A 16,776-nucleotide genomic window follows, 5' to 3' on the forward strand; every position below is an offset into this window, starting at 1 on the left:
CAGGGAGATTTTCTTTTAGCACAGCTCATTAAATATTAAATAGGTATCTAAACCAATAGGAATGACTTCAGTATGCAGCTCGCATCAAATTTTATCCTGTTCATTTTGTCATATTTGGTGTTCCAAATCCAGCGAGGGTTTTCTGTACTGACTTTTAATTGTAGTGGTGTCAGTTCGTCATACATTTATATTCTCAAGCACATACTGGAAGTAAACAGTGTACAGTTCTTGATACACAGTAACACATACATGGTATTGTATTCACCTGGCAAACGCCTATCCTTTCCTTTATCCCCTGTCTTCTGTATAACATCTGTTCAGGCCAAATGCATGCCTCAAAACAACCTGCCTTCGAGTTTGAACCGTGATATTACTGTGTAACCCCCTTTCATTCATTATGTATTGTGTAATGTATTATGTCACAGACGGTTGCAATGTGTGCCGTTAAAAACTTGAAAATGTAGAAAACATCAACTGCATGAATTTGTAGGCACAAGGTCAGAGTCCTGAGTTAAGTGTTGGATTACTTGTTCAGAATGGAAAAAATAAGCACTCAATACAGAGCCACCTAGTGGTGCAATACCTTTTGGTATACTATCTCAAATGTTGGACATGTAATTCTATCAAAATCAGAGTACCTTTATTCGTCCCACAGAGGGGAAATTAAAATGTGGTACAGCAAGTAAAGAGCCAAAGATAGCTTAATATCACTTAAGAAGCATGCATACAAATATTAAAAGATACAACTACAAATTACACAATTTACAAAATACACATCCAGTACCAGTAACAGTTTAGCAATACAGCAGCAAGGTAAAAGTATTAAACGTGGAAGTATATATATGTATGTGATTTGTGATTGTATCTTTTTTTTAATGACCTTTTATATTCTTCTAAACTTTTTTAGAATGTAATAATACTTTGGAGTAGCCTTGCTTTCATCTAATGTTACTGTTTTATTACATTTAAAAGTATGCGCCTACTGCCTTGATTTTTAATACAGTTTGATATGCACTTTGAATAACATTGTATATGTGTGAAAGGTAATAAAGTTACTTGTTATTATAAGTTACTTATGTTATTATAACTTACTTATATTATACATAAGCTACTGTATTATGTGCTCAAGTTATTTATCTGAATGAACGTAGCCTATAGGCCTGTATTCGGAAATAACATGCACACAGTACCTATATAAGAGATGCTCCCAATCAATCACAAAATCTGCCTTCTTTTAAAATCACACGACAGCAGCTGTTCTACCTCTGCAATGTTTACTGATGGAACCCTGTAGATCTGTGCATACGTGTTACATTACTGATAGTGATAAGGGGACGAGAGAAAGTCCTTACCTCATCTTGGCAGTGTGAGAGACTTTATCTTACTATTATTATTACAACTGTTTATTACTATAAATAATAAAAATAACCGTGAACAAATTGGATCGACAATATACTTCTAAAATCCAAATAAAACTGTATGTCCGCTATTTAGACATTTAAAAAGCAAAAAAGTGGATTTAAACAAAGAGCAGTATAGCAGCGGTCGCTCCCCATAATGAAAATAGCCACCATGTGTTTGGTCACGTGACCACGCTGCGCGAGCAGAGTGACGTGCCTGACGTCGCGTTGTAGGCTTCGCTAGTTTCCTCAACCAAACACTCAACTGATATTGTGTGATAAAAACTGGAAGTTAGCCGGTGGACGAGGGGCTATTAGTTCAGAAAAAGCACACGATCCAAGCGGCCTTCGTCGTTATAAACAAACCGAGTCGTTTCCGTTTTGGAACGTTTGTTATTATCGAAGAAGACGGCGAAAACCTTTGCTTTAAACACACCAAAGGTTGGTTTTTATTTTTGCAGTGGCTGTGAGGCGGGGAATACAAAGCGACGTGTGGTCAAATCAATTACATTTTGGACTAATTGAAGCAAAAACGGGATTAATACAAAGCCAGTTCGTGCTGCTGTGACTGGTCAGCCATAGTACATGGATTATCTGGTAAGTAAATGCATCTAAATGTTGTGGTATTGTGTTTTCCAACCAAAGACACCCTCTAACGTTATGTTTCTTGCCAGTTTGACTCCCTAATCACACACTGATGCCACTCAGGTGTGTGAATCTTAAATATTAGGTGTCGTAGCTGTTTCTGTTTTAAGCTAATGTGTCAGTTCTAGCCTGTAGCTTTTGCATATCAGTGTTGTGTGAACAAGGTCTAACTGGTTGACCCAGACTCCGGTCTGTTTACATGTGAAACACGATAACTAGCTACACCCCTGAGGTCCTGTTAGCTTAGTTATAATATGACTGTAACGTTATGAAGCTTTTATTTTCCACCTATCTAACTCTTGCTACTGTGGACAAAGCTGCTCTGTGTGTTGGAATACTTGTTTCAAGAGGTGATTGGGTCACTAGTTGGAAGCATTATTCCCCTGGGACCAACATTATTATTACAGTCCAGTTCAATGTGCCAGCTTTAGACTGGGAGATTATAGTTTAGGGTCCATAGTGTGCCCACCTAGTAGGGGTGGGATGGGTGCTGCTGCAAAAGTGCAATAATGGAGAGGAAGCTGTAACTGGAGGCTTTCCCTGCATATATAGAGCAACAGGAAAAAAAGAGTACACAAGACATTGTGCTGTAATCTCAGGGGACAGAGGGACAGTGTGAACTGCAGAGAAACTTGCCCACCCAGTGTTATCAATTTATTTATAATAGACCTTCCAAGATGTGGGACCTAAAGGGAACTTTTATCTTCTGCTTCATTGAGACATGTCTTGAGTTGAGATGACACAGTCCTATCCTGCAACTGGCAGTAGAACCTGTATGCAATAGTCAATGCAAACCGATTTTATAGCTTGCTTTTTTGCAGCATCTGACTTTGGAGTTAATAATCTTGCAAGGAATTTAGCTTGTGGATCACAACACTGTTTCTTAAAGTGCCAGTGTTAGCCAAAAGGTATTTTATTCAACTTTTGTCCCTCAGCTTGATGTGACAACTAAATCAACAAATAAAATCACATTACAGAATATATAGCAACATCACCACAAACATTTTAAAACATGACAACATAAAATCACATACCATTTCAGATGACATTTAAAATCAGAAGGGATGCAAACGGTCAAAAGCCAAGCAAATAATTTAGTTATTTTGTAATATCATTTGCATGTCAATGGAAAGTTCTGGTAAGGTGAACCCAGCAGGCATTGTTATAAAAGTAAGCACACTCTAAGTGAAATGATAGAAGTTGATTTCAGCTCGGATCTTTTTGTCTTGGCAAAGCGCTATATGCTATAACTGCTCACATTACCTAGGGGAAAATGATTTTTTTCCAGCTTACTGGCTCAAGGAATAAAGATTTTCTGTGTCAAACAGTTTTCTGTGGAAAGCACAGCTGTAACTCTGTGGACTGTTGGAGCCGAGCGCTTGGCTGTCCTCTGAGGTCAGGCACTCAATAGGCGCAGGGCCTCCTTTCCTGCTGTGCAACACTGGAGACCTGGCATAAAACCCAGGCCCAAACTATGTCTCTCTCTTTCCTATAAATCAATGGAACTTGTCACTAAACCCTTGAAAAATGAAGCTAGTCTAAAGCAATACGCATGCCGTTTACGTAAGGTTCTTATCAGGTTAGACCTTAAAGAGTATTTTGGACATTAAGAAATGGAAGCACATCATTATTGCACAGTGCTTGGTCATAACTGTGGTTTGAATTATGACTGTTGCAGACATCTGTTTAAAAGTGGATTCATTTTCCCACTGAGACCTGGAGCATTTTGAAAAACTGTACTCCTGCATGGTGAGTATAGTGTTGAAAAAGACTTCACAAAACACCGACAGAGGAATTTGGTGCTAGCTTGTTGCCATGACAGAGCCTTACCAAATTACAAGTGCACTGTGTTGCCAATTTTGGACCCTGACTTTTGGCCAACTTTACTAGAGGACACGTTTAACAGCGTTAACACTTTCTATGTGAGAAAACCAAACTATTTGCTGTATTTTTTATTTCTGAAAAACATACAAGAACATACAGCATTAATCTCCTTTGGCTTTAATGGCCTATTATTGCTTAACACATTGTTACGTTTGCATGGTCATATTCATGCTACAGCTATTCCATTGCATTATTTCTGTTGATCAGTCGCTGGAGGCGCATTCTCAGCCTCTAGGATATTTCGTGATCTTGCAACAACATATGCCTAGTTTGAAAAGATTACAGGCTTTTAATTTCCGCTGCACATTAGTGACTAAACCCTCGGGTTGACTGACATTCTGGTCATTTTTTTAACTCTGCCCTAAGGAAGCCAAACATGCTAAACAAATTCTTTCAACATTAACCTTTATTTAGTTTGGTGTGGAAAAACTGATTATTATAATAATACATGTTATTTATATAGCGCTTTTCCTGGTGCTCATAGCTCTTTACAAGCAAGTAAAGAAAAATAACAACAAAGGTAAAAAGTGCTAAGCTAGGTAGAATAGGGGCATGCGTTTAGTGGATTAGGAGTTGAAGGCAAAAGTGAAAAGGCGAGTTTTATTATGCCAATAGTCAGTGAGCTCAACCACCTGCATTGACCTTAAACCATATACTGATGATTTGACAGATAGCTGAGAGCCTCATCCACTAACAGGCTGACCCTCACATCTACTCCAGCTCATTTTCAGAAGGAACATACAGGAGGGAAATATAGGGAGATCATGGAGCTAGGGTATTCCCTTAGAGAAAAAGGGGTTGTAAGAAAGACAGTTTATTTATTAAATTAAATCATTGTCTCTTGATTTAAATTCAACAGTTGCATTTGCCATATTTCTGATTGACTTGCATGCTTTGTTGCTAAACATTGGACATATTTCACTATGAAATAGATATGTGCATTTCAATTCAAAATGTAAATGTTGTCAAAACCACCCACCCACTTGCCATTCTATCCCCTGTTGTAAACATAAAGCATTGCATTAACTACATGAAACTATTACCAAGACATGCGAAAGGCAGGGTAATAGCAACATTTATTTAACTTTTTGGATGTAATATGACTTAGCCACAGTTTGCTAACACTATTATATAGCTAATACATTTCAAAACAGACATGCATATTACTAACTGGCTAATTGCAATTCATGTAGAGATGGAGAACCCTGTGTACACTTTGACCCTCTTTCTAAAATGTGAAACATTTTCGTTATCTGGTAAACCAAAGCTTTTAACCAAGATGCTAGGTATTCAGCTGTCATTGCTATTAATACTTGTCTGACTAAAAGGCCAAACACCTGTTTTCAGCTAGTTTTGCCGATGCTAGCTGCCACATGTTAGCTTTCTGCTTTGTTATTGTGAATAGAATCTAAGAATTGGACATGGTTGACGACACTTTCATCTACCCAGAGCTGTTATCAGTATTTATACCACAATATTAATTGGTCTTTTTGCCAGCTCTTATTTTGGCAGGATAACTATATTTTGGATTAACTATTTATCTCATACACAGAATACCAACATTGGAACATCATTTAGATAATTACATCAAGTTACAGAGTTTGCATTCTTCATGTGTTTTTTAATTCAGTATAAATTGGCATGTAGCAGAAGATGGCCCGTTCATAAATAACTAACTACCCTAAAAAGAATTACTTTCATTGGAGAACCATCATCTGAAATGTGAGATTCCTCTTATGATTATTTATTGAGTGTGTTAAACACTTGCTGCCACTAGCTCAAGGAAACATCATGGAATCTGCAGTATTTAAAAATAAAACACGATAATTCTTTATTTCTTGTCTTTAATGGGCAGTTAAGGAGTCAACCATTCCTGAGAAAAAGAGAGAGAGTTAGGGGGCATGACATCAACAAGGTCTCTGAACTGAATGAACCCCGGGCAGCTTTGTGGTATTCGGTTTGCACTCAGCACTAAGATCACACCTTCATGAAAATAAATTGTGTTAGCATGTGTTCTTGGCGGGCCAACTGTATTTCAGAGCAGTTATACTGTATTTCAGAGCAAGGCACACAGCAGGGCATAGCAGCCTGGCATCTCGCTGGGATAACACAGAGGAATGAGAGCCGGAAGAGATTTTGGCAGCGTATGAATACTGTTTGTTAGCCTATGGGATAACTTTTCCACCTAGTTTGTCCCCCATCTGACCACGTTCTACACCTGACTGGTGGAGAAGACAAGTTGTCAAAAATGACCTATTGCATGCAGATTAGAGCAACAACAGTTGCACACATATATATACACACAAAATGTCTGGCTTTTATACAGTATGTAGATAGATGTTAATAATTGACTCACTCCATCAGTGAGAGCTGGTTTACTCAGGTTTCAGTTTGAATGGATGTGAATGGTTTACCTTTTAGTTTGGTGTTGGCTACAGTTCCTTTTTATTTTATTTAAAGTGCACAGCCTCCAGCTATAATGTGAAATACCTTTGTGAGCCCAACAACATTCTGGAACTCCCGTCCCGGATTTCAACCTGCTGGCAGCGTGTCAGCCATGTTTCTGTGTCTGCTGGTTTCTGAATGCAGTGATTCCCATCGTCTGTGAAGAGTGCTCATGAGTCAGCAGATAGGGCCTGGGCAACATCAGTCTTGCTGATAAGGGGATACTTATGGTTGTTTCACAATCTTTTGATCATGATAAAGCTCAGGCACTTTAGGTTAATTTCATATTGGCATTCACATAAGATGATGGGTCATTGCTCTAAAGAGGCATTCATGAACTGTTATCATATTTCCTTTTCTTTATCTCGGGCGATAACCACTCACATTGCTTTCGCTCACTAGAAAATCAAGGACATGGATAGGTGAAGGGCTTTGTTGTCATTGGTTTATTATTCCGCATTCATATTATTAGAGGTGTGGGATGGTCCATAAAACCATAATGTTGTCTGGTACTCATATCTTTATCATTGAGCGTTTCATAGGATCCATAAACTGTGGTTGACCTACAGTCACACTGAATAAACGACTGTAAAACTAGGCTATTATATGCTGTCTAGTTATGGTGTTGCATTACGAAACAAGATATCTATTACAACCTGTACCTTCTATGACATGCCCTTCTTTGGATGAGATTGGACAAGCAGAGAGAAAGAGATTTATGACAAAAGCTGGATTTTAACCCAGGAAGTGTACATGATACTGTCACTAAGCTAATTAGCCTTAAAGTTGCTCAGAATGTTTTTGGGAATACAGAAACATCAATTTAAATGTCACCTTACCGTATTGCATTACAGTTGAGTATATCATAACTGCGCTATGCTAGCAGGTGGTTGCAGCAACCATTACTAGACAGCCGAGCTGACCAGAGCAAGCTTTTTGAACATGACTCACAGTTCTCTCTGAACACACTGACTTCTGACAAAGCGTCCCACAACAGTTAATGAAATCCCCGCGACCGCTGTAAGCGCCAGTGGTCTATCCCTTCATCCTCCTCCATGCAAGGAAAGCAGTGTGTTTTATTCTTCATGAAGCTCTGCGTACAGTATGGGCAAAGTGTGTGGGTGGGTAATGGTGACTAATCCAATTTGTAGTCATTCTGGATCCGTAGTTGTCACTGAGCCCTTAATCTCTGTGGCGAGAAAGATCCCCACAAACTAATCTCAAGCCTGTGTCTGTCAGCTGAGCCTGGTGGCAACAGTGTTTTATCTTTCTGTGAATGAATCTGGGGAGTAAAGACAACACAACCTTCAATTATGCTCATCCAAACGCTTACAAAACCCCTCTGTAAAGCCCAGATTAAAAAGTGAGACATTGAAGGGCTGGACTCATGTTGTTGACCTGAAAATGGTATGCTCAGCTACTCCTGATCCTCCTCCGTCCATTCATTTACTCCAGAGGCTCGGCTTGTTTGTTGCCGGGGGTTACGCTTGTTGCTGGGCACAATGTCGGAGCACATGCAGCTCTCTCTTGCCTTGTGCAGGATTGGGCTTTACACGGTAAGAAAATGCATCCATGTTTGCTACAGAATGGCTCGGGTGTGTGTGTGTGTGTGTGTCTTTGTGTGCTGGATTGAATACTGCTAGTTTCAGATGGGTTTAATATTCCCTTGTTGTGTTTTAAAACAGCTATTGACCAAGCAGTCACTTTTGCTTGGTCACTGAATGAGGAGTGCGCTCCATTTCATTCGAATGGGTGTTCACGTAACATTAAGGTGGAACAGGTGGATGTCGGTACTGTCCAACGTAAAATAAAACCTAAGGAGAACAAGCGTTTTATTCTTAGAGAATTGTCTTTTATTCAAAGATAAATTACGGTCCCTTTTGTGTCCTGCGGTTACTAGCGACTGGCTTTGTCCATGGTTGTAGTTCAGGCTGCCTTAAGTACGGTGCAGGCATGAATGGGTCCTGGTGCCACAGAGGCAGTGGTGGACATATTGTTGAAGTTATGTTTTTTTGTTATTGCCATGAAAAACCATTGATTTGATTAGATTGATGATTGAATGTGTAAAACAAAAATGTAACATGAGAATTATTATACAATAGAAAATTAAGCAGTGTCAAATATATACAAAAATATAACTGATTCTAAATGATGTGTAAACAAATCACCTACTTAATTGCACATCCGAAAAGGGTGACGATAACACTGTAGTTTTGTGATAATGAACTTTAATGTAAACTCAACATTGAAGTGTGTATTTTACTGAATTGTCATTATTTTAGTAAGAAGAAAAAACTCTAAGCCAAGTTGTTGACTTTATTATTATTTATTTGAACCGTGTTTATTTTAAATAGTTGTATATTAACTGCAGCGGGTGACTCATGTTGCGTATTGTCAGGTCCTCTGTTATTCCCTGACCAGCTGGTGAAGCTTTCTCAATGAACATCAACAGAGAAACCTGTTTATATAATCTATATTATTATATCCGTCTTTTGTGGCCTTCTTGTTCTACATGTAGGCAGATGTATTCGACACTTTTTATGTGTGTGTGGAAAGACATTTCTCAAGCTTTTGAAGACTTTGAAAGCTGGTAATAATGCTGACTATTGCTGATAATAGCTGTTTTCAGTGGCAGTTTGGCAAACTACTATAGTGGACCTGTTTACTTCTAGGATTGTTACCCTTCATATCCACTGGAAATGCTTGCATTGAATTCTAGCTGAATGAAAGTCAAGTGAGGGTTTTGTCTAGGCTTTCATTTCCTGCTGGCTCAGGAGTCAGAAGGCTTCATCCTCTGGGGAAGATGAATGTTCATACAATACTGACAGACGTTGCTAGAGCCATGCTGCTGTGTGACAATGTACTTTACAATAGTATATCAAATAGGCAGGTAGCATTCATCATTTATAATCATTTCAACTTGTATTCTTTTGTAGCGTAAGTTACAAAGGTCTACATTAGCTCAACAAGCAGGAACAAGACATCGGGGTACAGCATCGAGAATGTAAAATTGTGAAAAATGCGAAATAACATATTTTAACACAATCTTTGAAGTGAGTGCGTTCCATGCCTGTGAACGGAAAGTCAAATCCCACTTAGACATTTTTTGTTAGTTTTCAGCCCCTCACTAAGTTATATTGTGTGATAATAGAGTGCTTAAAATGGGGATCGATATAATAAAAAGGCTACCATGGAGAGGTTCAAAGGACTGATTATTTGGATTGGCTCGCAGGCGTTAAGATCCAAATCCCTGCTGAGTCACCACAATATCCTGGAGAGTGATGTGCAAAATAAAACCCCAACATGTCTGAGTCTGTGGGAGAGGAATGGTTTGATCCATTCCCAGCACTGTTTGCCTGTCTGCCTTACACATTTATAACAGTGTTACAATAAAGAAACAAGCCCCGGAGTCCAACAAATGTAGTAATTAAATATGAAATCATGACTTTGCCGTTAATGCAAAGTTTTTAAGAAAAGCTCTTCTTGTTCTGTATACTCACTTATAACTTACTCCATCATTTCACGGCACATTAACAGTTTGCTCTGCAGGTCAAACTATTGTCTCTGAACTGTCTCTGAATAACACTCTACACTTGTTATGACTCGAGTTAATCGCTCTGTTTTGATCACTGTTCCCGCTCTCACAGAAGAGACTGCATGTTCAACTTTTGCCAATACTATAGAGCCTGATACTTTTAATCAGTCTGTAACCATAGTGTCAGTAATGCCTATCAAACAGAGGACACATAAGCATCGTCAGTGCAAACTGCAGGCCTTGCTGTAAAGTGTAGTCGGTGCTTATCCCATCCAACACCGTAACCCTACCTTTAAGGCTAAACGTTTCTATACCTGCCAGACATTTACAACCTCAGTCACAAGTCACAACATGCAATAGGCAACAGTTGGGGGGAAAGTGCTGGCTTTGTTGGTTTCATGTCGTATTTAAGTCTACCTTCTATAATCTCTGATCTTTTCAAAAATGTCTATCACAAAATACAGTATAAATCAATCAGGTCTGGTGATTTTCTTTTTTTTTCTTTTTTTCCCCCTGACATCGCAAGACTGCAGTTAGTAATTGATGAAGTTCCGAGCAGGTGCCATGAGGCATTAGTATAAGATATGAACACGTGCTGTGGTGCCATAGCTCCTGCTCTTTGGAGCCTGTCTTTGCACGCTGCCTCCACCATTAAGGGTCTAAGTGGTCGTATTAGGCGCTTCTTGGCCACCTCATTTTGTTTTTAATGGTGTGGAAAACGGCTGCTCCAGGCCACATTAAACCAAGCGGTTTCATGCTTAATTTGGAAAGAAACGGAGTTGCACACGACCTAACCTCAAACAAGATGAATGCTGCTGCAGGACTTGTTGAACTGATGTTGTGGCTCCGACCCCCAGGCCACATTGTGTGGAAACAAGTGTTTTTGGATGAATTATTAAATTAATGTTTCATGTAATAGTTATTTTTTGCACATTTGTCTTAAAATCACACTTGATCACCTGGATCCTGTCTTGTGGTTTTCTTCTTTGTTCAGAGTTCAAACCTTTCAATCCAGATAGCAACTTAGTAACAGAAAGCTCCTTAACTCCTGCTGCTAGGCCGGCTTGGAATTGAATAGATAACTGCTAGATTTGCCAAATGGCTTCAAAGTTCAAAAAACACACATTATCAACCATCATGCTCTTCGAGCTGTCACATTACATCTCTGGTGTGAACTGTTCAACTCTTCTTTACTTTCTATTTCAATTGTAACACACTTTTTATAAAACAGATATCGGTTTTGTGCACTAACTTCCTCATTTCAAATAGATGTTTTTTAATGGTTATTTTAAAAAGAAACCTTCTTAGCTCCCCTTTAGGAAGACAACCCAGGTTTGAGGAAGTCCTTGCACCTAACTTTGAAACTAGGTTGTTATTGTTGTTGGATAAAAAAAGTCATCCTGTTTCCACAAAGACATATTTTTAGCTCCCTTATCTCGAGATGCCGCGGTCGTTGGGTGTAATCCATTCATCTTGTTAAGACTTTATCTACCGGATCATAACATAACCTGAACCCAGAACTCTAGGGATTATGTCTTGTTAGAACTGATCAACCATATTTGTTGTTTACTCAGTACAACACAGAATTGTATGTAATAATGGAAATGGGTAAAAAAATGTCAATCCCATGGTACTTATTAATCAAAAAGAGTTATTGTTTTTGTGATACCTATTACAGTATGAAAAGTACCTGCAGTAAATAAACCCCTCTTTTCACAGCGTGTGAGAAGCACACATGTCCAACCTGCTTCCGCCCTTTTTGAAAGGCAGGATGGGAGCAGCCAGTGCTCCATCCCCGGCCACAAATATCCCACCACTCAAAATAACCACAGGGCCTGGTGGGATGATGATTCAGAGACCAGCAAGGCTTACCCACCCACTACCGAGTACTGTTTCCTAAACCCCCGCTGCCAGTCCCCACCGGGCTGTTTTATTGCCTCAAGGACATTTTGGGAGGGAATTTGGCTCCAGTTGTTTAGGAACCAACAAAGAATAACTTCCTGTTGGAGATGTATTGGCTGTCAGAGCAGGGCGGTGCCACATTTGACCTTTGTGTACTGTTTGTATACCAGGAAACTGGAACACATTTATTCATGACCACATCCTTTCTATTTCACGTATTATGCATTGGTCATGCCCAGCAGTGGAGGTACATTTTGTGGACTTAATGAATGGCTTGATGTGCGAACACTGTTGAAAAGATACATACAAAAATAAACCTCTTCTTTTTTGATGTTACACATTTTGTCAGGAAGATGTATGGAAAGTAATGTATGTGTGACACAAAGAGGAAATGTACTTTGCTTGGCTGGTTTATCTTGTTTTTCACATCTAACGGTCCCCACGGCTGGCGAGTCAAGAAGTTGATTTCAGAGATTGGAGGCGTAGTTTTATTCAGTGAAGCAGCAGCTCTGTCTTGAGGAGCAGCCCACTTTATAAGGCCGGCTAGGCATGGAAGCAGGGCAGAAACATGGAGACAATTAGGGTGTGTTCAAATAGGCATCCTAAAATCTATTTCAAAACAATTAAATGAAGGAGCATCTTCAGTGCAGCTTGTAAAGTTCAAGAGTTACAAATAAATCTTGTTAATCACAACACAACATATATTAGCTTGTATCTTAAGAATGTGGTTTAAAAGTCTGACTTATTTTCCCCCAGACTCAGTGGCTGCTAAAAATCTAATTTAGCAAAACTTGATCCTAAATATGAACTAGCTATACTGTAACTCCAAATTCTTTTTGAATTTGTATTTATTTTGAATTTGACAGTACAAATTAACTTTTTTCCTACATTTGTGTAAAATCGCAGCGATAGGAGCAGGTGGCAGATGATTTGAAAAGACACGACCCTTTCGGCATCGACAGCACATGTGGAATTTCTAGAAATAATTTCTGCTTTCATGCAAGTGAGACAATGAACGTTTACCAGACTGAAAGAAATACAGGAAGAATACCAGCTTATGTTACTTTCAGAGGCAGATCCACTTCCTTTAGCTTAACAATCCCCTTTAGAAATTTACCCTCAAATAACAATACTTAGAGTAATTATGTGTGTCTGGTATGGTTTTTCCACAACATTGCATTTCTTGAATATAAAAATATGTTTTCTTCCTCCCTCATTGGAAAATCCAGAATCGAAATGCACTGTTTCAGTTGACATGCTAAAACTATATGCACTGGAATTTTTATCACAGTTGTTTGAGTGTAATATTGTACCACCGAGGGCTTACTGTCAAACACTGCACAATAATAATGGGTATGTGTTAGGGCTGAAGGATTAATCGATTTGAAATAGATTTGAAATTATGCAATTATCATATCGCAAAGCCTGGGAATTTTTTTATTTTTTTTTTGTGTCTCAGTCATCCACACCAATCAGAAGTGCTGTGCTCCGCATGTACCAGCCATTGTTAACCAATCAGAAGTGGCCCATGATAGAAGGTGATAGACAGATTGATCCAATCACCTGCCAAGTATTTTTGAAATACTTTTCCAAATAGCTTCCAATGGAGCTTTCCTAGATGGTTTGGTGAAACAAACCATCTGAGTCAGGTTAGTAATGCTCCATCACATGTTTCTATTACAGGGTGAATCTTAAACTGAAGCTTGACTTTAAAGCAACCCAACGGAAGTTTCATGTAAGTTTAGTTCTTTCACTCGGCTGCTGGGGTGCTAGAGACGGGAGCACGTTGATACGACCTTCCCAGCCAGAGATATGGACGCATTTTACAATAAACTTCTGTTGGGTCGCTTAAAAACAAATATCGCAATCAAATCGCAATATGTCAGAAAAATCACAATTAGATTATTTCCCCAAATCGTGCAGTGGGATGTGGTATGTGGGAGACGTTTTGTTTTAACAAAAAAAATCCAGTTTTAATGCAACACTTCTATTTGTTTGACACTTTATGGCACACATTAGTTTATCCGTTTATAAATCGCATACATCTCCTCTGTTGGCCTATATTTTTCGAGGCCTCTCTTACAATGCCCTTGGATCTGAAACCTCTGGCTGGAGGCTTGTGTTGTGGGACGCCTTAAAGCGTCTTCTGTGTAACAATAGTCTTTGTCCCCATGACATAACAAGGACCCTCTTCACACTGAGCTCTGCTCGGGGCCTAAAGCACATATTGTAATGCTTATCCACAAGACATTGGAATACATGAGTGGGCAGAAAACTCCACAAGAGGGACTCTCTTTTTACCATCAGTACTTTAGCCTGCCTGTCATAGTCAGTCACTTAACAAAGTCAATTCAATTCTTTCTAAATACACACTGCACCTACATTTATTAAAGCAGCAGCTGTTTTACAGATCTTTTTCATAAACTGTTCTATTGAATTCCACTTTTTTTTCAAATGTTGTGAAACAATGAATACTCTTATGTTATGATTGATTTACTTCCTGTATTCATAATCAATAATATGACGTTGCACTTCAGTCACCTTGATTTGTTGATTTCACCATTAACAAGATGATATTGATGGTGATAATGTGAAATTAAGAAAATGGATAGTTGCAGCCTTAATTGTAAAATGGTTGTGTCTAAAATGCATCCCTGTATTACTGAGCTGCGACTTTGGTAGCTCAGGCATTCTACAAGATACTTGTTTTTCACTGTTTATATTTTTGTTTAATGAGTTCACAAAACATAAACAAAGGAAATCAGGGCAGCTAAATCCAACTTCTTTGTTAATCTCATTCATAAATCTAAGGGAAATCATAAACAAATCTGGGAATGTCTACAGGGGAACAGGGAAAGGGCATACCATAACCAAGCAGCTGGAGATCAATAACAATGGAACCTTATGTAAGGGACCAGCGGAAATAGCGGCTATTTTTAATAACTATTTTGTTAATTCTGTGAGGCTGACTATAAACAGTCCCTAGATTGGTCATATATACTCGTCATCACCTATTGATAGTACACAGCCAGTCTTCTCCCTGACAGAGACTTCTGAATCCAAAGTTCATTCTATCATTTCTTCTTAAAAAAATTCCAAATAAAAAGACACTTTTGGACTGGATTCTCTGTTTCTAAAGAAACATGCTACACTCTCACAGGGACAATTACTCAAATAATGAGCACCTCTTTTAGGGAGGGAACATTTCTGGACTGGAAGTCAGCCATTGTTGTGCCAGTCCACAAATCCGGGGAACACAACTGATGCAAACTACTATAGAGGTCCATTAGTGTTTTCCCTGTCATGTCTAAGATCTCTGAGAAATGTGTAGCTGAGCAATTGACTGGACATCTTAACAGTAGTCCTTTCACACTACACCCCATGCAATTCGGCTTCCGAGCCAATCATTCCACTGAGACCGCAAATTGTTTCCTTGTGGAAAATATCAAATCAAAAATGGACAAAGGAGGCATTGTTGGAGCAATCTTCTTAGATCTTAAGAAAGCTTTTGATACAGTCAATCATCAAGTACGTACTCATTCACAAAATGTCTTATTTTAATTTCTCACCCAGTGCAATAGACTGGATGAGCTCCTATCTGTCAGGTAGAGTTCAGTGTGTAAGGGTAAGTGGCAAGACATCACTACCCCTGAGGAAGGAACTGGGTGTACCCCAGGGATCTATCCTGGGCCCAATTCTATTCAGCCTTCTATATAAATGACTTGCCATCAGTGTGCACTGGATGTGAGGTGCAAATGTATGCTGATGACACTGCCATTTATGTCCATGCAAAAACCAAGGCCCAAGCTGCTGCCAAACTAAGTGATGCAATGGTTCATGTAAATCAATGGCTTACTGACTCCCAGCTATATCTAAACGTTAAGAAGACAGTCTGTATGTTTTTTAGCAAGACCAACACTGTATCACACTGTGAACCCAATCTCTATGTGTCTGGGGAGGTCATTCAAACAGTTACACATTTTAAATATCTAGGCATTATCCTTGACACTACTCTATCCTTAAAAAAACAAGTGAGAAATGTAATGCAAATAACTAAATACAATCTAGCAAACTTTAGATATATATCAAATCAAATCAAATCAAAGTTTATTTATAAAGCACATTTAAAAGCGATTTTTGGTCAGGCCAAAGTGCTGTACATNGGGAGGTCATTCAAACATTTACACATTTTAAATATCTAGGCATTATCCTTGACACTACTCTATCCTTAAAAAAACAAGTGAGAAAGGTAATGCAAATAACTAAATATAATCTAGCTAACTTTAGATATATAAGGAACCGTTTGACAACACCTGTGGCAAAACTCTATATGAATGCCATGTTCATTCCCCACCTAGGTGGTGAATAGCACAACATTAAGGCCTATCCTATCACTTCACAAACAAGCTCTCAAAGTTTTGGACAGAAAACCTAAGCTATACCACCATTGCAAAATCCTGGACAAACATAACCTGCTCAGCTGGGAAAATCTTTTAAAACACACTGATGCATGTCTCATTTTTAATATTATAAACGGCAAGGCACCATCACCACTCTGCACTTTAATACAGCAGAAAAATTCAAACAGCAGAATCACAAGGTCTGCCCTAAGAGGGGACTGTTACCTCATTCACACCAACGCAACTCCGGTTCAAGCTTCGTGCTAGAGCTTTTCAGTTTCAGAACCGGTTCTTCGGTTTAGCTCCGTCTCCTTTCACACAGCCCAAAGTCCGACTGGTGCTGCGTCATTGCGTCATCGTTTGCGTCATGACGTAACTGTTTGCGTCATGACGTAACTGTTTGCGTGCCTGCTTCATAAAGCCAAACCGCGCGGAAACCCCTCACAGCTGACACCGACAACAACAACAATGGCCGATTGTGCTCCAGCTTCCTCTGTGCCTCTTCGGAAGACCAGATTCCCAGTAGGTAGCTGGTTTCTTCAGTGGACCACTGCTGCTTGTTAAG

At 39.1% G+C, this 16,776-nt stretch overlaps 1 protein-coding gene across 1 annotated transcript in view; it reads left to right on the plus strand.

Moving 5' to 3' along the window:
- Window positions 1–7,749: 7,749 nt before the first annotated feature.
- arl15a (ADP-ribosylation factor-like 15a) overlaps window positions 7,750–16,776 on the plus strand; it is a gene marked incomplete at its 3' end in the record, with an annotated part of 33,020 nt that continues 23,993 nt past the window's right edge. Inside the window, exon 1 of the mRNA XM_010783185.1 lies at window positions 7,750–7,930. Within this exon, the coding sequence (XP_010781487.1) occupies window positions 7,877–7,930 (54 nt within the window). The remainder of the gene's footprint in view (window positions 7,931–16,776) is intronic.

Source organism: Notothenia coriiceps, unplaced genomic scaffold (genome assembly GCF_000735185.1).
Source record: "Notothenia coriiceps isolate Sejong01 unplaced genomic scaffold, NC01 NC01_scaffold00024824, whole genome shotgun sequence".
Taxonomy (NCBI): Eukaryota; Metazoa; Chordata; class Actinopteri; order Perciformes; family Nototheniidae; genus Notothenia; species Notothenia coriiceps.